The sequence below is a fragment of the Leptinotarsa decemlineata genome, unplaced genomic scaffold, assembly GCF_025532065.1.
Source record: "Leptinotarsa decemlineata unplaced genomic scaffold, Ldec_3_MD MMD2_P_RNA_scaffold_4, whole genome shotgun sequence".
Taxonomy (NCBI): Eukaryota; Metazoa; Arthropoda; class Insecta; order Coleoptera; family Chrysomelidae; genus Leptinotarsa; species Leptinotarsa decemlineata.
In genome coordinates this window covers 3,878,841-3,903,123 of record NW_027412531.1, presented here as the reverse complement: position 1 = coordinate 3,903,123, position 24,283 = coordinate 3,878,841, and the positions used below count along the sequence as shown (strand labels likewise).

The 24,283-nt window shown below is 32.5% G+C and overlaps 1 protein-coding gene across 1 annotated transcript; it reads left to right on the top strand.

The window, feature by feature from the left end:
* The first annotated feature begins 1,652 nt into the window (after positions 1-1,652).
* LOC111514781 (uncharacterized) lies at positions 1,653-23,785 on the top strand. The gene is made up of 8 exons (XM_074186704.1): positions 1,653-1,918; positions 2,008-2,220; positions 3,203-3,720; positions 6,288-6,508; positions 7,584-7,663; positions 17,701-17,918; positions 22,693-22,788; positions 23,094-23,785. The coding sequence occupies exons 1-8, from the start codon at positions 1,866-1,868 to the stop codon at positions 23,147-23,149; spliced, it is 1,455 nt and encodes a 484-aa protein (XP_074042805.1). The 5' UTR covers positions 1,653-1,865; the 3' UTR covers positions 23,150-23,785.
* Positions 23,786-24,283: the final 498 nt, after the last annotated feature.

Genomic DNA, 24,283 nt, shown 5'->3' with positions numbered 1-24,283 from the left:
AAGGAAGTATGCGTACTAATAGATGTTTTTTGATCAATAGGTAGGACGGTAATCTGGTGGGTTGACGTATGTGGTTTCCTCCACTCATTCAATCGACCGCTGTGTGAACCGGTGGTTCGAATCACAAGACCGGACGATCGATTTTCACTTTCTACCGTCCAACCCGAGTTGGAAATCACAAGATTAAAGGTAAGACCTCGTTAGTCCTTAGCTCGCACAAGTTTCGAATTTTGAGAGTTGTCGTTTGTAGGAAGGTGACAGCTGGTTTTACGAAAAAACATATTTTAATAGATTTTAATAACTGAATCAGTTGATAAACATTTCACCAAGTTTATATATTGCAGATATTCAGAATTTAAAAGAAGATCTTCAAAAAGCATCAAACTTCCTGAAACAATTCGGATCTCCCGAAACTATAACACCAAAATTTATAGTTTTTATTGGGCGGTAAAATGATTGGTTTGGCTCGTGCGCGCGATGTTCGAATTGGTGGCTTCAACAAAAAAATTATTTCAAGCATTGAACATTTTCATTTCAAATATCCCTGATCGGTAAGTGTTATTGTTGAAAACTATAATAACATGATTTTAGTAATTTTTCATTCATATTGTTTGAAAAATTGTCATGAAACAAATATATTTGTTATGAATTAATTGAATTGTTTCAAGAATCTGATTTTAAAAAACTCATTGCATAAAAGCGCACTTACTGATTAACTTTTTATTTTCGCCAGTGAACAACCGGATACAACATTTTTCTTGACGGTTCAATTCGAATTTTTCTTTTCTTCACCCGGTTAATATAAAGGGGAAAATCAGAATATTCTGAATTTTACGATTTGGATCTCTTACGCCTCAATGATAGACTCAAAGTGAAAAAATTGAGGTCTAAGCTTAAGAAATATCTCGGTTCATACACAATTCTCAAATTTTTATTAACTCAACAAAAGCATGATTGAAAAACTAATAGCGATATTTTGGAAGTAATGTTATTCAGTACGTTTAATATAGACATAAGACACTGATGAATAACCGCTGACAAGACTTTGTTTTTATTTTACCATTTGGCTTAGTTTGAATATGTCTGGTAGATGTTGTATCAGAACGATAAACTTTCCGTTGGTTATGGCCAAGAAATATAGAATATCCCTGACTGGTATGATCGTTTAGAACTCTTCCCAAAGTGAAAAAACTTGTCAGAAACTCTCGACCTACGACACTCTTGCAAAATAAATAATATTTTTTTTTCGAATGTCCAATCAGGATGTGTATCGAATGATAATCAACTTCCTAACCATTCTAAGAAATATAATCTGAAAATATTTGAATTATTCATCAATTTCTCAGCATATAATAAAATCGAATTATAGGGAAATAACAATATAAAGAGTAGAGAGTAGGGGAAAAACAAACTGCATGAGAAGAAATAATGAAAACAATATAGAAAATTGAAAAATATTTATTAAGTAACTATTCCATCTTTTACATTTTCCATCCTGGGTTCTTTCGGTTGATGCTGATGCTTCATAGCTGCCTTGAAGCGAGAAGAGTATATCTTCTATTTAGTTTTTGAGATGAATCAGATCCGACAGTTCTCATTTGGCTTTGGTCCTAGGTATATTTTGTTGATATTAGGCTTATTTCAGATTGGATCATTCCCAACAAAAGGTATTGGCTGTTCTGCTTGATCAAGTAGCATCGAGCAAAGAATAACATCGACATAACCTTGGTTATGTCGATGGCTGGGACCAAAATTAATAAGAAGAAGAACTAACCCTAACCCTATCCTAACCTAACCAAACATTATTTTGAGCCTAAAAAAAATAAACAAGTAGGTACAAGATTAGAGGGGCCCAGGAATTTGGAATGGCTTATTCTCAAAAACATAAAGGAAAAGTGCTTGTTCCTTGGTTCAACAGGTGAGATATTTTTTCTTTAAGGTTAGAAGCAATTTATTAACTGAAAATGAATGTATATTATTCTATAGAAATTAACCAAATATTTTTAGTGAGGAATGGAGAACTATCTACTCTATGTTGTTAACCAAAACAAGAGATAATTATGAAAAGGCGGTGAGAATCATGAAAATTTGGAAAATTCGCACACCATTATTATCAGCGGGAATTGAAGGGACCATTATTATATTGGAAGCACTGTTGTGTGATGAACTAAATTTATCCAAGACCCAACTGATCAACACATACACAGTGTCTTTATTGAGGTAAAGTTGTCAAGTTATTTCCTAAATATATTTGTTTTACTACCATTTGGTAACGGCTTCAAGTTGTTCAGTTGATAAAAAACCTTTTGATTTGAAAGTTATCAGGAAACGATCATTTTGATATTTTACACATCACATGTTTGGAATTCAGTTATCGAGTTATAACATAATTATTATTTTGATAACAACTTTTTACGGAAAAGAAACAAAAGTAGGGTATTTCTAGAAAAACTTGATTTGTTTATCATGATTTCTTTGTAATAGATTGCCAATATCTGTGTTATTTTTTGTAAAACGTATTTTTCGTTTTATTTTCAATACAACAAAGAAATGTTATATTTGTATAAAGATGCCATGTCTGAAAATTCCTTGGGTTTATAAAGATATTCAGTGTGTTCTCGATGGTCTAGATTTATTTTGAAGAGTTTTCAATGGTTTTAAATATATTTCTGGTACATCACTGGCAATATTTTTCTTCTTAAATTTTGATAAATATGGGGTATAACTATTCTGCAGGTTAGCAAATTGTTCTCATGCCTAGGAGACCCGACCTGCAATAATTTTCGCCGACCTGCAAAATGTATTTCCAATTTTTTAAGAATTGTGTAACTTTTGGATGGTTGGAAAATTTTTCTGTCGAAAATGATTAACCTGGTCGAGATTCATGTCTGGCAGACCCGACCTGCAGGAATTTCTGCCGACCTGCAAGATTTATTGTCAATATAATGACATGTAGTGAATTTTCACTACATGGTACATACTTCAATAGTCGTAGATAAAAGATTATTTTGTAATTAAAAACACTTTATTCATTGAGTCGAATATTCTTTACTGCAACTTTTCCATTTCAGTATTGAAAAAAAAAACATCTTCAAAGTTAACACTTTTTGTGTAACACTAAAATCAACCTACTTTCAAGTTAGCATTTTCATTATTCCTATTTGAAGTATTTTGGAAATTAAAGCTTTTATTTTTTTTTTAGGTTCTGTAATATTTGTGCAGGTAATAATGAAAAACAAGGTACATTCAACAGAACTGTTTCAAAAAGGGGTTTGCCTGAATGGATCATAGATATTCGACATGATATTGCTCACGGTCATAAATTACCTTCAAAATGCATGTTGAAACTTGCTCTCGAAGAGTCACTAGATTGGTTGATGGAAAAATACTGGGCTGTTCAAAATGAAAAATTAAAGGACTTTATCGTTCCAAAGAAAAAAATCGATCCGTTGCATATGTACATGAATATGAAACTTGATGTATTTAGAGATGCGAACGTGGATCAATATGATGAGGCTTGCTTGGAAAAACTGAATAATTTGATTTCCAAAAAGAAAAGGAAATCTAAATCAGATATAAATGGATTCTTAACTTCCTTGGAAAAAGTACTGAAGCAATCGTTTGCTCATTCTAATCGTCAAATTATGGGTACCAAAGTAGCACAAATACTGGCGTCCAAAAATGGATTACTATCTACCAACCTTGAATTAACAGATGAGAGTAAGATTTCACAAGTTTTTTATTCATTTGTATTTACTAGAAATTTATTATAAAAAAATTGCTTGGGAATATTAGTGTGTGCGTTATACAGTGCACTTCCTTAATGTCGTCCCCCCTTTAATTTTTTGAACGGGTCAACTTGAAAAGTTGAAATGTGGGATAATGAAATTAATGCATGAATACTTTATTTTGAAGTGAAATTGACAAATAAAACTTTCAAGATGGCGACTAGGCACCATCTGGAAAAAAAATCAAATGGAAAGGGCGGTCTTGTGACACATCATTTTGAAGCTCCTGACGAATACTTCACAACCCTAGAATATGAAGTCAATATCTTCACCTACTACAAAATAGCGGAACATTTAATAATTTCCTGAAGACAAATACATTAATATCGATATTTCTAGAAATATTCCTTTTTATCTGTCATATGGCAATTCCAACAACTCGATAAGGTTTGCAAAGTTATTTTTTGTTTATAAAAATGACAAAAAATGTCAGTACGACAATAAACATCATTGTTCACTTGGAATATTCTCAATTAGTTTTTGGTTTTATTAGTAGAAAGGTACCACGTCAGCAATCTCTAAAATGGTCAATTTTCGTCCATTGGAAGAAAAAATTGAAGTGATTTTTATTTACGGTGTGACACGTAACTTTCCCAGGTCATCCATCCATTCCAGAAGAATAGCAAGTGCAAAAAATTGGTGAGATGGTAGTAACATTTTGGTACTTTTTTTTTAAACGGCAATGTTCACAGACAAAATTGCCGTTATGGGAGTGAAACCAACCCTCTCATTTCTCAGGAAACATATAGCCAATATCCAGAAAAAATTAACATTTGGGCAGGAATATTGGGAAACCATATTGTAGGACCTCTATTTATTGATCAAAATTTAACAGAGGAATATGCGGGGAACTACTGTTGACCCTCTTATAACTGAAATCGTCGAAGCGAATCCTAATGAATTCGATATGGACATTGTATTCCAACAAGATGGAGCACCACAATATTACTCCAGACAAGTAAGAAACTATTTGGATACTAGTTTTCTCGGTTGTTTGATTGGCTGTTGAGGTTCTACAGAATGGCCTGCCCGCTCGCCAGATTTGACACCTTGGAACTTTTTTTATGGGGCTATTTGAAGCAAAAGGTGCACGAAACTGAACCTGCTTCAATATTGGATATACGGCAGAGAATAATAAATATTTGTAGAGATATTGACGTTACTGTGTTCGAAAATGTTTGGCGTGAAATATCGGATAGACTGTTCATATGTCAAGAAGTTCAAGGCAACCATTTCGAGCATCTTCTGAACTGACCTCATATTATGTAGTTGAATGTCATTAATAATAATAATAAATTTAATCTTCAGAAAGATACAGTTTATAGACACATATGCTTGAAGCAGTTGGAGATACATTACTATAACTAAGTTAAAACAATGATAATAATAGTAAGTCACTTGACTATGATAAATACATAAAGTCATAAAAAAAATAAAACATGTAAAATATAAAGTGCAGAAGTTACAAAAAAAAAGAAATAAAATTTGTAACTAGTTAAAATTAAATGTTAATGTTAAGATTAAACATAGATACTACATGTGAGACTATTTAGGTTGGGTTTATGACTGCTCAGCGAGTATACGTCATTTAGTCCCCGTTTATCAATTTATCATTGTATTCAATGTCAATGTCACGTTAAAAGGTAAGACCTCGTTAATCCTTAGCTCGCATAAGTTTCGACTTCTGAGGGTTGTCGTTTGTAGAGGGTGCGATAGCTGGTTAACGAAAAAACAAATTTTAAACAGTTTTTTTTTTATTTTAAAAGTTCCGCCATTTTGTAGTAGTTGAAGATATTGAAATTATATTCTAGGGTTGTGAAATATTCGTCAGGAGCTTCGAAATGATGTGTCACAAGACCGCCCTTTCCATTTCATTTTTTCCTAGATGACGCCCAGTCGCCATCTTGAAAGTTTCATCTGTCAATTTCACTTCGAAATGAAGTATTCATGCAATAATTTCATTATCCCAAATTTCAATTTTTTGGATGACCCGTTCAAAAAATAAAAGAGGGGGGGGGACATTTAAGAAATGCACAGTATAAAATAATATAAGGTGCAGTGCTTTCATTTGAAGTCCACCAAGGTCAGGTCAGTTTTTATGGTAGTAATATTTAAATATTACAAAAATCAATAGTGCTTTATACAGAAACTTGAAAAATAGTTTCTGAATGGATTGCAACAGAGGAAGAACGTTATTTTGTTGTCCCCTACGTAGTTAAATAAATTATTTACTTATATGTCTATGGGAAAACCGTTTTATCAAATAATGATTCAATATATAGAATAAATATTTCATTTATTTTGTCATTTATAACAAAAAAATGTTTGGCTTTTTCTGAAATTCTAGTTTTGAAATGAAGGCACTGTAATATAATTTTGAATCTTTAATCATAACAAGTTATGATTGGTTAACATCTTTTTTTTAAGTGAAGATTCTAGTGATCTCAGGTCAGAATTTATTCGCCATTTGATTGTTGAATATGTAATATTTCATTTCAGATGAGGAAGTCATACCACAAGAGTTTAGAGAAATATGGTCAGATCTTCTCAACATCATTTTTGAAACCGGTTTTCTGTTTTATCTTCTGAATGAACTTCTGGAAGTGACTAATAATTCTGAATGGGATAAAACATATCGGAAAATTGCTTCCTTATGGATTATTGAAATATTCAGTGGCATTTCGAGATTACAAATAGAAGATTCAGGAAATATATCAGAGGTAGGTAACTAAAATATTAAATTGCCAGCTTATTGATCAGTTCAAAGTTTATCATTCAACTGTACTTTATTTGCAAGGGCAACTTTATCATTTTTTACAAATTAGCTTTCTCATAGAAACCTTGAACTGAAACATCTGGTGTAGGATAAATCCAAAACAAACACTGCTCTCACAAACCAGAACGGCAACACTCTTTTCTGCGCTCATTTCACCAATCAAATTTGCATCATCAAGAGATGAAATATACCTACTTCACACTTTAACTTCGCCTATTTATATACTTTCACTTTCGAGTTATACATCAATGATTTTTTGAGTACATTAGCAGGAAAATTCTCTCTGATTTTTTAAAATTATTTCATATAAAATTATCCGATGGGCTGGCTGTTTGGAATGGGATATTTGTTGTTCTTAGTTCCCTTGTTCACTTCACTATTTCCATACTAGTATCAGACGACACTGGACTTTTCTAGTTTCTGATATATGTAACGTGTTCTGCAAAACAAGTTTCAATAGCTTGTTCAGTCTGAATAACGTTATTTTGTTCTTCATAGTCCTCACAACTTATTTCATATATTTCTGACTTATCAGGTTCCATCATATTTTCTTTAAAAATATTGTACTCCGGTTTAAATTGATGATGTATAAGAATGAACTATGACTAAGCCTTTTCACTGAAAAGACATGAATTTACGAAGATGCTTCCTTATTTACGTGCCCTAATTAACTTATTTACTATCTTTAAAGGATACCCGTTGCTTTCGTCTATGATCCTGATGATAATTTTCTTAATATCGTATCATTCATGACTTAACACTTTCACTGCATATATTTTGAAGATAGTGTATACTTGATACTGCACAATAATGTTTACACAGTCTATGACTCAACTATTTTTTGTTGTGGACAATGGTAGGCACTGAATCTAAATGTACTAATATTTTTTCTCTAAACATAAATTCTACACTCTGGTTACGTCCAATCTCCAAGATACTCATGAATGATAGTTCGTCTTTTTCAATTTCATATTTTTGTATGTGATGAATGTCTATTACATGCCTACTTTTTTTTTCAGCAATTTTATGAAGAAGCAAAATCTTTTGAAGAGAATATTCTAATGATGCCAAATCAGTATACAGTGCTCTTCCTAGAAAGGTAAATTTTTCATGATTCAATATTTCATCTTAAATGTATATATATATATATATATATATATATATATATATATATATATATATATATATATATATATATATATATATATGGTGGATTCGTTTTCCGATGGCATTTCAGGTTAGCTTCCCAAATTTCTGCTACCGCAGTTGTCGGTTGATTGGTCAAACCACCAACACTGACATAAAAAACTTGGCAAGTTGACTTGGGTGTTACACCAATAGGTGGTTTCACTTATGTTTCGCTTGCGTTTACGCAGCTATTTTTATCAAGTACTTTCTTGGTTTTTTCTCATTTTGTCTTCAATTGAGGACCGCCTGCCCGGTACTGACGATGCCCAATAGGCTGAAACAGCTGTCTACCGGTGGCTCTTGAATTGAAATCGATATGGGAATGATCAAAAAGTACTTATCTATTCATTTTTATATATATATATATATATATATATATATATATATATATATATATATATATATATATATATATATATATATATAGAAAAAAGTTATTGGACAAAGCACTCATAGGAAGGTGGGCAAACCGCAGACACGTGTTTCTGGCTATTTAGCCTTTGTCAGTACGGTACAGCCAAGTGTAAAGGGTAGACAACACTTGGTTGCAAGAAAGGGATCAAACAAAGCAAGCGGATTCATCATCAGGGGCCAACAGCGATTTCGTACTGACCAAGGCTAAATAGCCAGAAACACGTGTCTGCGGTTTGCCCACCTTCCTATGAGTGCTTTGCCCAATAACCTTTTTCCATTGATAATACCATCTCTCTCAATATCCCTCTATCTTTTTATATATATATATATATATATATATATATATATATATATATATATATATATATATATATATATGTGTGTGTGTGTGTGTGTGTGTGTGTGGACACAACACTCCAAAAAGGGGGCAAACCTCAGACACGTGTTTTTGGCTATTAGCCTCATCAGCGCGGTGCAGCCAAGTGTAAAGATGAGCAACACTTTTTTGCCGAAAGCAGGAAACAACACAAACGCACCGAGTCAATAACAGGAGCCAACCGCACATTTTGTGGTTCCAGTTAGAAGACCTAGAATTCCCAGGCTACATCTAACATGACCACGTAGGCAGCTATAGCTGCCTGCATGACATCCGGGTCCAGGATATAAATACAAATAGAGATTTTATCGAGTGTGCATGATACAAATTAAAAATGAAACAATTCGTGGACACAACACTCCAAAAAGGGGGCAAACCTCGGACACATGTTTCTGGCTATGAGGCCAATAGCCAGCTCGTTACTAGTTCTATCTTTGCTTTGTTCCACTCTAACTTCGTACTTAGAGTGTTTTTTTTCTGTATGTAAAACTTTGATATTAGAGTAATTTCATTTATGTCCTGTTTCTATAGTATGTTGTGCTAATGCACATGATTTCTTATTAAGTGTTATTTCACTTTTATGTGAAGTTATTCTATCTTTAAGAAATCTAAATGTTCCAATATAATCCAAGTTACAACTGTTACAAGGAATGTTATAAATCGCATTTGACTTTTTGTAGTATCCGTTTTATTTTTCAATCTAGTATTGAAATTTTTTATAGTTTTAATATTTTTTTGATATATTTTGATATTTTGTTCATTATGAAAAAGTTTTATGATATTTGAAGATAAATTTCCAAGATTGTTCCTACAGCTAATAGGTTGAAAAGAACAGATAATATAGGAATTAAGCTAGACAATGCCTTATCTGTCGAATTTCGTAATTTGCCATTTAGAAGATTCAAAAACTTATTGAAGAAAATATTAACCAAACATCCTTTATATGAAATTGATCAATTTTTCGAAGTTATCCAAGAAGAAAGAGACACTTTTGTGGTCAACTCCTGAACTTTTACTCACCTTTGAATATATATAATACGCTAGCTATGTGATTTATAATTTGTAAAAGCTCATGGCTTTACATTTTAGTCAATTCTTATAAAATTGGAATTTTATCTTGTTAACTTCAATTTTTTTTGTGAATCTAATTTATCTAGAAGTATTTTTTAAAAACTATAATGACGAATCTTATCCTCTCAAACCTATTTTAGAAATTGTATTGACGTGTCTAAAAACTGTGTTTCTTGAGACTAATGAATTATTATTATTATTTATTATTATTATTGATAGGTGAACTACTTTTACATACATTTCTGTTGATTACATCTGAATTTGTATTACTGCCAGTATTGAAAATGATTTTATTGAGAAGTTTTCTGGAATAAGAATTTTCGATCAATATGTCTCTAAGAAGTCTGAGATTTTTTTACTTGACGCAAGGGTGTACTGATTTTTCTACTCTTTTTTTCAAACAGAGTATTAAATTGATTTTACTGATTTTTTATGAAGAGAATAGTAATTGATATATCTTTCTGAATAGTAGGTTTGATATACAAATCAGTGATCTAGAAATTATCAGTTTTACGGATAACTCTTGTATCAAGAAAAGAAAGGGTCTGATTATTTTCTATTTCGATAGTGAATTGCAATTTTTTATCGTATCTATTGACAACATCAAGAATTTCATGAGTTTTGTCATAAGGTATTGCACAAATGACATGGTCAACTTATTTCTTTAAAAAAGGAATTTCAAAACTCATTTTAGAAAGTATATTTTCAAAAAGATCATCCATTACGTATTGAGCTATAATAGGAGAAATAGTAGCTCCCATTGGTGTACCAAGAAATTGTTTATAGTATTTACCTTCGAAAGAGAAATAACTTGAGTTGAAGATGAAATCAATTATTTCAATAAATTTTTTTGGTTTATTGAACATTTTTTATTTATATTACATCTTTTGATAATACTTTTCTCTATTAGATTCATAGGTATATTGCTAAAAACTGAAATCACATCAGAATATAACCTGGAGGTAATGATTTTTCATTCATAAAATTGAAAAAGAATCCTTAATATAAAATTCATTTTCATAATTATAAGCATCATTGAAAATTTTAGTGACTATTTGGGCAATTTTTCTATTTGGAGCATTAATGGAAGAAATAATGGGTCTCAATTTCATATCAGGTTTATGTATTGTGCGGTTTATGTTTTATGTACGTGCGGTTGAATCTGTGAATGAGTTTACACGTGCATCGCCGTTGTCCCGACAAAAACTATAGTTTCAGTGGTTTTTTACGGAATAAAATTTTCAAATTTCTCACCAAAACGACAGTGAAAATACCGTGAACGACTGTGTGAAAATAAAAATTAGTTTCAAGTTTTGAGTTAGTTTGAATTATATCTAAAACTGATTCAGTGTATTGGGTCTAAGCCGTAAATTGCAAGCAATTAGCCACATCTTATATACAAGTGTGTAGGAAATACCGTTCCAGAGGCGTGCCCTACCAGAGTACGGTAGGACCAGATTAAATAGTACGGGTGCTTACTGCACGATTGCTCATTGCCGCAGCAGTTTTCTTCGATCTCTCTAAAGCATTCGATTGCGTTAATCACAATATACTGCTTAGAAAACTCAATCGTTATGGGTTCAAGGGCACAACTTATCAATGGTTTGAATCATATCTCACAGGACGAGATCAAATGGCCCGAACAACAGAAATCTCAGAAAGAAGGGCAATCGATAGTGGTGTACCACAGGGATCCGTGCTGGGACCTGTTCTCTTTCTATTATAAGTAAATGATTGGACGAAGATCAACATATCGGGCAGCTTTACACTTTTTGCGGATGACACCACCATCTTGTGGAAAGAGAAAAATGAAATCTAATAACTTCTGACTTGGAAAAAATTAAAATGTGGTGTGATGCTAATTTGCTTTCTCTGAATGTTACTAAAACAAATATAATATCATTCAAATGCGTGCTTGACGAACTTCCTGTGAACGGTGGTGTCCTGCAAAATAAATCTAACACAAAATTTTTGGGTATATTGATTGATCATACATAGGCTCAAGTTTGATGAACACGTCCGACAGCTCAGAAGTAAAATTTCATCTGGGTGTTATGCAGTGAGGGTTTTTTCACCTTTTTCTTGTTATGTTACCCATGAAAATTTGTCTTTTGTACCTGAAGATAACCACCATCCTGCATTAAGTATCAAAATAGCTGATATACACATCAAAGAAAAGAATTTCAAGTTAAACCAATCAAACATCATATATAACTTTAGGAAAGCGAACTTTCCATCTTTGTATAGACAGATAGAGGAAACTGATTGGAGTAATTTAGGCACGTCCAAGGACGTTAATAAATTAGTCGATAACCTATATTCAATTTTATATGGCATTTTTGAGGATCATATACCCTAATTGAAAAAGTTTAGTCATGTTTATCCTAAATGGTTTCATTCTGATATCATAAAGAACATTAAACAGAAGGCTAAATTCAGAAAAAAATTCAGGAAATTTAGACGTGATGAGGATAGATTTGAATTCCAACGTTTACGTGCTTTGATTCAAATCCAAATAAAAACCGCACATGATAACTATCTTGCAAACATACAAACAATGTTGTCTAGAGATCCTAGCAGACTCTGGTCATATGTTCACTCTAAGAATAACAGCACAAGAATACCAGGATCAGTAACCTACTTAGGAAACAAACTCGAGAATCCTCAAGATATTGTTGATGCCTTCAGTAATTTTTTCAGTGAGGTGTATTCAAAATCTGGCCCACTTTTGAACAAAGTTGGTACAGTGAATAATAATGTTCATATTCATTTTTACCCCATTCAAGAAAATGAGGTTGTATCTGCAACTAAAAAACTAAAAGACAAACTGACATCAGGACCAGATATGATCCCATGTCTGATCCCTCTCAAGGCCAATGATCAGCCAAAAGGGTAGGGGAGCTGGTCTCCAAACCTGGAAGAAGTGACCATGATGGCATTCTGATGTCTGATATCTGGAACATTCCCAGATATTTGGAAATTAGCTAAAGTATGTCCTATATACAAAAGTGGTGAAAAATCATTGTATATAGAGAATTACATACCCATATCTATTTTATGTATGTTTTCTGAAATTTTTAAGATTATTTTATATAATGGCATATATGCTTCTGTTCAACGGCAACTATACAGATACAGATAATTTATTCACCATTGAAGTTTTTTACACAATGGTACAAAACTTATCAGACTAGTCAAAACATATTATAGTATTACAACTTATAAAAACATTATAGAGCTCACAAGAAAATATGAAAAACTCACAGAGAGTTCATCAAACAGTGAGGTACTCCTCTATTGTATAAAAAGTATTTTCATTAAGGTAATTGAATAATGTTGTTTTGAAGGTATTAAATTTTTTTTTATCTCACCAAAGATCCTATTGAAACGGTTATAACATAGAATTCCTTGGTATTTTGGAGAATTTTGTCCCACACTAAGCCTAGAGAATGGTAAGCGAATGTCATTTTTTTTTTTCGTGTTTGGTTACGGATTTTTTACTAAGCGTTCTACTGTTACAAATCTAGTCATTATTACTCAATTCATTTCCGAGGCATTAGATAACAATGGCCAAGTTGATGTTATACACACGGATTTCTCTAAAGCATTTGATAGAAATGATCATGGTGTCTTGCTCAATAAACTGATGAGTTTAGGTTTTTCGAATACTGCCTGTCAGCTGATGCAATCCTATCTGACATGTAGAAAACAATTCGTCTCCTATAACAGTTATAAATCTAGAACATATATAGCTTCTTCTGGTGTGCCTCAGGGCTCGAACCTAGGTCCTCTTTTGTTTTTATTGTTTATTAATGACTTATGTGAAAGTTTAGCTTGTGAGCGGTTATGCTTCACGGATGACTTGAAATTATTTTCTATAATTAAGGAAGTAGGTGATTGTGTAAATCTTCAATCTCAATTAGAATTTCTTGTTGCTTGGTGTAGCAACAATAAGTTGAAACTCAATGTGGAGAAATGTAAAGTAGTGAGTTATAGTCGAAAAAAAGAGGTTTATACATTTCCGTATGTAATACAGGATTCAGATCTGCTGAGATGTAATGAGATCAAAGACCTAGGGGTAATATTCGATCATAAATTAACATTTGGTAGACATATTTCACAAAAAGTTTCAGAATCTTTCAGAGCTTATGGTTTCATTGTTAGAAATTGCAGAAACTTTCATAATATTAAAGCCATGAAGCTGTTGTATTTCACCTACGTACGTTCGTAGATAGAATATGCAAGTATCGTCTGGAGTCCATTCTATGAGATTCATAACATAGCCATTGAAAGAACTCAAAGAAAGTTTTGTAAATTTCTAATTTTCAGAATAGATGGTTCTTACCCTGAGAGAGGTATCAGTAATGATGTAATATATGAACGTTTGGAACTTTTTAGTTTAGAACATCGCAGAAAATGTGCGTCGCTCATATTTTTATTCAAGTTAGTGAATGAGAGAGTTGACTGTCCTAAAATTCTTGAACAAATTAACTTCAATGTACCACGGCCAGCTTCACGATCTCAATCCATTTTTAGACCTCTCAGAGCAAGAACTAACATTATGCTCAATTCCCCAATATATGTTATGTGCACAAATTTCAATAGCATTTGTGCCTATGGTGATTTATTCTTCACTAACCTTCATAACATTATTAGAATTGCTAACATGCACTTGAAATAGATAATTAGAATTAGTTTTTCTTCTTTGTTCATTTTATTTTTCGTTTATAGTTAAGTATTGTGAATAAAATTTTATATTGCCTTGTAAATGGGTAACTGTTGGACAATAAAGCTATTATTATTATTATTATTATTATTATTATTATTATTATTATGTATTTTAGGGAGTTCATAATATTTAGATGATACAGAATTATAAATCATATACATTAAATATTATAAAGCTTTTTCATAATGAACAAAATATCAAAATATGCCAAAAAAATATTTCAACTATAAAGAATTTGAATTCTAAATTGAAAGATAAAACGGATACTACAAAAAAGTCAAATGTGATTTATAATATTCTTTGTAACAATTGTAACTTGGATTATATTGGAACAACATGTAGAGTTCTTAAAGATAGAATAACTTCACATTAAAGTGATATAAAGCTTAATAAGAAATCATGTGCATTAGCACAACATTCTACAGAAACAGGACATAAACCAAATTACTCTAATATCAACGTTTTACATAAAAAACAAAATATTTCCAAACACCGTTTTCTTGAAATGATTGAAATTAATATGTCTTCTGATTGTATGAATAAGAAAACTGACAATCTCAGCAGGATATATAGTAACTTACTCGAACTACACCAGAAAACATAATAATAATGAAAGAGTCAAAGATTATCAAATCATCATGCCCATTGAAAAATGGCATTTATGTGAAGGTATGACATTTGTCAAACCAAAAAAATCCTATAAATGTTTCAACTTTCTTTCGTCAATTTATATGTTCAATTCATTATTTTTCACTCATTTCTACTGTAACTATGATTTGTAATGTTATTCGATTCCAAAAAAATCCACGATTCAATAAATTATAGGTCCTGAAGACACAATTAGTGGACATATCACTCCAAAAAGGGGGTAAACCGCGGACACGTGTTTGTTTCTGGCTATTGGCCTCATCAGCGTGGTGCAGCTAAGTGTTGGTCGGATCGACCAAACGAAATTAATTTCTGCTTTTCATAGTGGGAAGTAACTTGCGACGAATCTTCCAAGTGGAAGACGTTGCACAGGTGCCTGATGGTTTTACTTCAACTCTCTGCGCGGCATTAGCTGGGTGGGTTGTTGTTTTTCCTTTGGGTATCTGCCACAAGTACGTACAAAGTCGTAGGTCTGCATGAGAGGAAATGGGCCACCCTGAGCATGTCATATATATATTGTATGTATACAAATTCGAGAACCCTTACAGTCCTTACCTTACCTTTCAAACGGGGCAAGATATCAAAGTCGAACAAAATTTGTATTAAAAGGAAACTTTAGTACTTTTTGAAAAAATAGTCAATGGTGTGGCATTACTCGCTGCAGAGAAGGCGCTATCAAAATTATTTTCACATAGAAAGGGGGGTCTTGTGACCCTTTGCTCAAGAGGTATTTTGAGTCTGTAGACAACTACTTTCACTATTTTGAATTTTGATAACCAGTTGCGAAGTTACTGGTATACGAACTGGATACTAGGAAAAATGATATTTTGTTACTTCGCAACCAAAAGAGGATTGAAACAACTCCAAAGTTAGCTATCACAGGTTACCCAAAGTTTGTAATGTGTAAGAGAAAGAAATTATTTACAGAAAACAATCGTATTCATGGTGAATTTTACTAGTTCGGGCTTCCATTGTCGGATATGATTCTAATATGATCTGAAATCTCTGAAAGAACAAATAAAATTGAAATGAATAGCTGAAATATCAATTATATTAAGCAATAAAAAACTTTCACCTATCCCTTCTTCCCTCCCTTCGCTTCACCGGTTTAGCGGGAGTTTACCGTTTTTTCGCCTGATTATAGGTTTTTATATGTTGCATATCTCTACGCTAGCTTGTCCAATGACGCATTCAACCAAGTTAGCAAGTTAGCGTAGAGATACACAACATATGGAAACCTCTAATCAAGCGAAAAAACCGTCAACTTCCGTTAAATCGGTAAAACGAAGTGAGGGAAGAGGGGAAGTTGAAAGCATTCGAATGACCTATAAATAATCGTCTCTCAAAGGAATAGTCCAGTCATCACCCGAAGACGATTAAGGATATTTACAATCGAAACGTCGTGACTTGGTTTGAGATCTTTTTTAAGTTTCTTTTTCAATTGTTTAATTTTTATTTATATTCAATTTTATTTATTTTTACTCTGTTGTCATTTTCACCTTTCAAACTGATTATCTTATTCGTTTAATTATAATTTCATTTCACGTTTTATTGCTTAATATAATTGACATTTTAGCTGTTCATTTCAATTTTAAGTGTTATTTCAGATCATAATAGAATCATATTAGACAATGGAAGTTCAAACTAATAAAATAAAGAAAGTATTTTGTTGGCTTGACAGCTGTTACTACCGATACTGAGAATTCACATCATATCATTTTGTTTGAATTTCTGGAAATGATTGGCACAAGAACTAAAGAGAAAAAAACAAGAGCAAGTCCTTATTCAAGCCAATGCCGGCCCTAACTTTCATGAGGTAGAAAGGGTATTCAATGCCAAAAATATCTCAGAGAATTTGTTCAAATATTTCAAATAACTGGAGGAGCTGTTAAAGAATCCATCTTGAACGAGAAACAGATAGAAATTGTTGTGTCTGCAGTGAATAATCCCCTGCAATACACAACAGTTGCTTATGAGAACGAGGTCTCAACAACCACTGTCAAGAAATACCTCAGAAGACATAAGTTTCACCCCTATAAACTGAAAATATCACATGAATTTAATGAAGATAACCCTTACAGAAGAATGTAGTTTTGTGAATTAATGCCCGAATGTTTGATTGCGAATAGAAACTGCATAAAAAGTATTTATTATAGTGATGAATCCGTTTTTTTCTTAAACGGAAATGTCAACAGCCAAAATGTGCGATATTAGTCAGACATAAACCCATATATTTTTCGAGGTCACACTCAAACTCCTCAGAAAACGTCTGAATAAAATAAAGTGATATCGTTTTATTGAAAACAACATTTATGTTACAAAAGATGCTATTTTATTTCTCTTTCCAATATACATTTATTTAAAAAAATCTAACATAAAGTGGCTGGGTTACGAAATTCCCAGTATCAAATTGAAACATCAATAACTTCACAACCTGTTATCCAAATTCAAAAAAGGTTAATATTGTTGTATAGAAAATTGAAATACATTCAATACAAAATGTCACAACACCACCTTTTCATTTGAAAAAAAGAGATGATAGTGTCCTCTAGGCAATTCTCAAATATCTCCTACATTTTTATCAAAAGGCATAATTCAGATCAGGCCTGAATGCTACCTTTTGTTTTGTACCACATTTTGTCAATAAAATCTATTATTATTTTTATTAGGTGATGTCATATTAACACTATTAACAAACCCTTTTTTTTAGTGTGATGAAATTCAACAGAAATCCTGAAAAATATATAGATCATGCAAAACTTCTGACAGAGAGTTTGATACCTGCGAAAAATACGACATTCGATTTGACAAGACGTGTGTATACAGCGGACGACTTATTTAAAGCAATAAATTTAGTCCAGAGTAGTCCACCAAATGTTACAGAAGAACGCAAAGTTACAAAAACAGGTAGATGGAATCGTATAGAAGGTGAGTTGAGTTCCTAAATTTTTAACAGAAAATTGAAATATTTTTTTATCGCACAATACCACTTTTATTCATTTATAGCTTCTGATTCAGTACAAGCATTAGCTTATATGTATTAACGTAGTTTCGTTTTTTTTTTTTTTTTTGTTTTTCGAATATCATTCTACTGGGAATAAAGTTTAAAATATTGTTATATTGGCAATGTCCAGACAAAAATTTATGTTGGTTATAGAGTGTAAACAAAAATGGAAAAAAGAGAAGAAGAGAATAATAAAGTTCCTTTAGGTTGTTAGGTATTTTTGACTCAACATTTGAGCCTAAAACTGAAGCACTTAATTGAAAATAAGTAAAAAAAACTAAATATTCGTAACATTGTGGAAAATGGGCCAGTCTTTTTGATTTCTGTCAAATAGCGGCAGATTTGTCATACTACTGTTTCCTGAAAATTATGATGTGCAATTCTTTTGCATTATTGGCCATATTCGATCAAAGTGTTCATAATTCATCAGAATAATGGGATTGTTACTTGGAATCATCAAGTTTCTCTTGTCTGACGAATTTCTTAGTAGATCGTAGTTTTTCACTTTATTTAAAAGATTCAATTGTTCTTTGTTTTCTCTATCCAGTCCGCTGTTAGAGGAAGTTCCATCAACTTTTAAATTCATTAGATTTCCTCTTTGCAGAGATGTTTTTATGTGAGCGATTTTCAAATTTTGATCTCACAATCCCTGTTTGGAAACTTCACCTACTATAAAGTAACCCGCTTTCTTTGAAGTTCACTGCTCTTCTTGGAACTTTTCAAGAATAAAAAACTTTCAGCCTAATTTTTTCCATTTCGTGGTTCACAGGTTTCATGAATTCTGTTGGTTTCTCTGGTTCAAATCGTTGAGTGTTCCATATCAGTTCTCCTGGACCAAAGTCTTTGGGCCAAATGTACTATCCGTCCAAGTTTCTGTTAATCTCTGCAATAAGTCGTTGGCTGGAAAAAACTTTCATAAACTTGTTCTTAATGTTTCAAAACTTTGGCTGTGTTGAATCACGTCACTCAAAGGACCATTGTATTAGTCAATATCTTTTGTGTTATTTTTAATTCCTATTCCATTTTTAATTCTTATTCATTGTCAACTTGACATAACTATGGTTTTTCTAACAGAGTTTAATCTAAAGAAAAAAATCTCTTAACTTATCTTACAATTTCATTTGTTATTGTTGGAAAATAACTTTATAAAGAAACCTCCCCTTTCATAGATAGATGTTATATGTAAACATCATGAACTGGAAGTTATAATTGGAACTTCAAATTTAACAAATCAAGCAAAAATACTCTACAGAACTTTTAAACCCTTCTCAAGTATTACAAAAGAATGTTCTGGTTTGTGGGAGAAGTGGATCTGTTGGAAACATGGACACTATTCCCTGAATTCTATCAACATTATTTTTCTCTCAAATTGGCTTCAGTTAATATTGTGTGTCTCAATTTTAAAACTTCCAATGGGCTATATCTCACGAACGAAAGCTGATATCGAAAAATGCTTGAAACCGTTTGTAGGATAGTAAGGGGGAACTAAAGTGACATGAAAGAGAACTCACCCCCCATCAACCCCCTAGGCCCCACCCACCGAAACTCAAAAAGTTTAAATTGCAAACCCCTACTTGTGATACATCATTCAAAAGACCGTTTTTGCAAAACAAGTTGGAAAGATCTGTTTTTTGGGTTCTGTCAGAGTCAATAATTTTTGGTTTGTTTGAGACTTTTAAATGTCATTTCTTTTCATCATTTGTACGATCTGTACTGTCATTCAGCTGTAGTTGTCACGATGGTTTACAGTATATCTGAGCGTGTGGAGATAATTTTCATATTTGCCTCTCAGAACCAGTGTTATTTAAAAACAGCTCAAATATTTCATGAAAGGCATCCGGACAAAAATGTAAGTCACGTGTACGTCGCGCGATTTAGTTGAAAAGTTTAGAGAAACGGGATCAGTGCAAAATAAAAAGAGGAATGCCCCAAGATTACTGAATGAAGCAACCCAAATTGAGGTCCCTGGAAATTTTGTAATGGAGCCTACTGCATCAACACGTCAGTATCTGCAGTGACAGGACTTTCACATGAGTCGGTTAGAAAGGTGTTGAAATTACATAAGTTTCACCCGTACAAAACACAAGTTCTTCAAGAACTAGGCGATGATGGTCCGGGCCGACGAATTGAGTTTTGTGAACTCATGACTGAAAGAATTCGCGTTGAACCGAGAATGTTGAAAAATATTTGTTTCGGTGATGAATGTACTTTTATGCTGAATGGTAATGTAAATAAACAAAACTGTCGGTACTGGAGTGATACGAACCCGCATCGATTCAGAGAAGGTCACACTCAGTATCCTGAAAAACTGAATGTTTGGGCAGGAATATTAGGCGATGCTATAATTGGACCCTTGTTCTTACCAGGCAATTTAAGTGGCGACATTTATCCCGATATGCTGGAAACACCATCGAACCTTTAATTGTGCATGAATTAGAGAACCAAAGGGACGACCAAGGCAACCTAGCTGTAGATGAAGATTTGCTGCACTTCCAACAAAATGGAACACCTCCTCAGTATGCAGCTCCAGTTAGGCACTGGTTGGATACTAATTATCCGAACAAATGGATTGGAAGGAGAGGTCCCATTGAGTGGCCACCGAGGTCACCTGACTTGGCGCCACCTGACTTTTTTCTGTGGGGTTACCTCAAGTCAGTTGTTTATAAAACTCAACCTGCGTCACTTGGGGAATTGCGAGAAAGAATTACGCAAGCATGTCGCGACATTACTAGAAAAACATTTGCCAAAGTTCGTGCAGAATTATTATTTACAAAACAACGGAACCCACTTTGAACATTTACTTAATTGACATTTTCAATAAATTTGCAGTTCAACAAAAACTTCAATAAATATTCCATTTAAGCCAAAGTTTCACAATTATTGCTTCACCCTGTACAATTATTACTTATACCATTATAGTATTTTCAATGATGTATCACAAGTAGGGGTTTGCAATTTAAACTTTTTGTGTTTTGGTGGGTGGGGCCTATAGGGTTGATGGGGGTGAGTTCTTTTTCATGTCACTTTAGTTCCCCCTTAATATCCTAGAAACAGTTTCAAGCATTTTTCGATATCAGATAGATAGATAGATCTTTATTTAAATAGGATATCCTAATAATATACAAATCAACTAGAATGGTAGAAATAAAAAAAAAGGTATGTGTTACATATAGAAATGACTTAAATGTATGACAAACATAAGTTCAATAAAATATTTTTAAAGACATTACTACCAAAACAGCAACATTATACATTCGAAAAATTTCAATGCAACATGTAGAAAGATAAATTACATAATTATTTGAAATAACGAACATTAGATGAATGGAATTATACAAATTACAGCTACAGGTAACAAAGACATAATACATATCATATTTGTACATTTAAAACAAATTTCTTCAGTTCATTTTTGAACATGTTCAGAGATGGGCTATTTTTAATTGCATTAGGTAATTTGTTGAACCGATCAAAACCCTTGAAAAACAATGAGTTCATAGTATTTTTGTTTTTTGTTCTGTTAATATATAAGTTATTATTATTTCGAGTGAAGTGGTGGTGAATATCGTGTTGAAAGACAATATACTGATTAAAATAAGATGGTCCTAAATTGTTCAATATTTTGTATACGAAGATCATTGTGAAGTATAGCAGTCTTTGGGAAATGGATTGCCAATTTAAAACATTGAGCATAATAGTGATAGGAGTATCTCTACGGCACTTCAAAATGATTCTCATACCACGATTCTGAAGTTTTTGGAGTTGAGACAATTTATTCTGATTGAATAGATATAGGATAGAGGAACAATGGTCGAAGTGTGGCTGAACAATTGACTTGTAAACTGTGATACTTGACTCCGTTGAAAGATTATTGGCAATTCTAGAAAAAAAGAATAATTTCTTTGAAATTTTTTTATGAATATACTCAAAATGTTCATCAAACAATAGAGTGTTATCTATCTGGAATCCCAGATATTTAGTTGAATTCACTATTTCAATTTTGTCATCATCAATGTTGAGATTAATAGTTTTTAGAGTCTATTTGGCTGTATTTAAACTTGGTGGTGATTATCATCGCTTTAGTTTTCATCACATTCAGCTTGAGTTTATTAATTTTTAAATACTTGTTGACACTTGCTAGAGTATTATTCATTTTTTGTATAGCCATCGTAAGGTTCACATCGCTACATGCCAATAGAGTATCATCAGCAAAAAAGTTCATAAATTCACAATCGACAAACAATGGCATGTCGTTTAAATATAGTATGAATAGAAGGGGTTCCAGAACACTACTCTGGGGAACTCCAACGTAATTGTCAATTTCACAAGAGAACATGTCTTTAACTCTTACCCGTTGTTTTCTGTTGGTCAAGTAATTAGATAACCAATTATACACTTTGCCCTCAATTCCATATATATTCAATTTGGCTAATAGTATAGACCTATCAATGGTCTCAAATGCTCTTTTGAGGTCAAGGAACACGACTACAACAAACAGCTTTCTTGATATCTACATCACGTCAAAAGTTCAGAAAAACCATTTTATATGAGAAGCACGCTGTTTCCTCTACATTTTACGAACTGTCGATTAAAATCTAATGAAGATCAGATAACCTACACATCAGAACTTTAAAGAAACCTTTCTCCATCCACTAACCAAGTAGGTGAATTCAAGATATAATAAATTTTTTTTTTCAGACACATCTATATTCAAAGGATTACCTTTGGGAGTATTACCGGGTCAAGATAGAAACAACAATCCTCTTTTACAATGGGAACTTGATAAATTTTCAGGTACTGAATAAGATAAAGATAATGGTCTTTGATTTTACTTGTAAAAAATATTTTTTTAAGTTTTTTTGTAATAAGAGCTATTATTTAATTCCCCCATATTTGGTTTATCATGTTTTCGAATAGAAATCAAAATAAGTCGGATGGCTGTGTCAAATAAAATTCGAAACATTCACCAATTTCCCTACTTAGTAGATTCTGAAAAAATGCGTGATAAGGAACTCATTCTCTGGCTAGTACATCATCGCAGATTTAATTATATACGACAGACATTTGTGCAAGTATTCTCAAATTGGAAATTCTTGCAGATGCTTCTTCTTTGCCAGCACAAGATGTTACTGAAATAAATCAAGTGATCACCTAAAAACCAGTTCAGACCGCCCAGTCGGTAGCCAGACGGTTCGAAGTGAGTGCTTTGCTTGCTCTCTCAATCGACCGATGTGTGAGTCGGTGGTTCAAGCCGCAGGTTGAACGGTTGACTTTCACTTGCTATCGTCCAACCTGTGTTAGGAATCGCACGTTGAAAGGTAAGATCTCGTTAGTCCTTAGCTCGCACAAGTTTCGACTTCTGAGGGTTGTCGTTTTAGGTGTGCGACAGCTGATTAACGGAAAAAACCTATTTTAAATATTCATTACAATGTGTCAGGGATTCAATGGGCTTTGTGTAATTCAATGTCTGCCGTGATATCATTCACCAAATCCTACGGTGCAGGGTTCTTGGAAGACGAGAATGTTTCGTATTTCATTCAGTTTGAAAATCGCTTAAGGCTCATAAAAAAAATTGTGTATTGTTACCTATTGCATTTTTGACATCTAAGACATATTCAGATTGTATAGTATTAAATTGCCCAAGTCAAGATGCCCTTCAAGATATAAGTTACCATCTTTGTAGAAACAGAAATTTTGTACTTAACAGATTTTTTTGAACTTTCATTGTACATTGGGGGATGAATCATCAACAGTGTAAGAAAATTTCTTAGAAATAAATTTGTTACACCAATCACTACTTTTATTTCATCTTTTAATTTGCATAAATAAAAACAATACATGTTTTTACAAGAATATACTTTTATTACCTATTATTGATATTTTCTGGGAGATTGTTTTTCAACATATTTTGTGAGTGGCTGATAGTGATACATTTTTTCATTCATTGCAATATTACCTCTAAATTTCGAGTGGTAGTTTGCTCTACTGAAAAAAATGTATACACATTGATTGTTCAAAACATGTAATATATAATCTAATATATTGTATAAAATATAAATAACAGAAACTATAAATGTTAGTAACCTAATAATACTATAAAACTTAATGCTCCACATGAATCTTCTAATCTATGGTAATATGCCTCGCTTTGCTATAAATAAAAAATTTTTTACATCAAAAACATAACCTATATGCAAGGCATCAGATACAGAAACATGTTGTACAAGTCTATGTTTACTATTATCATCTCTTGCATTCAATAACTCAACTAAAAATTATGAAATACTGG

Coding starts and splice junctions, on each gene's coding strand:
- LOC111514781 (XM_074186704.1), top strand. CDS start 1,866: ATGGCTTATTCTCAAAAACATAAAGGAAAAGTGCTTGTTCCTTGGTTC. Junction 2,221..3,202: donor TACACAGTGTCTTTATTGAG/GTAAAGTTGTCA, acceptor TTTTTTTTTTAG/GTTCTGTAATATTTGTGCAG. Junction 3,721..6,287: donor CCTTGAATTAACAGATGAGA/GTAAGATTTCAC, acceptor ATTTCATTTCAG/ATGAGGAAGTCATACCACAA.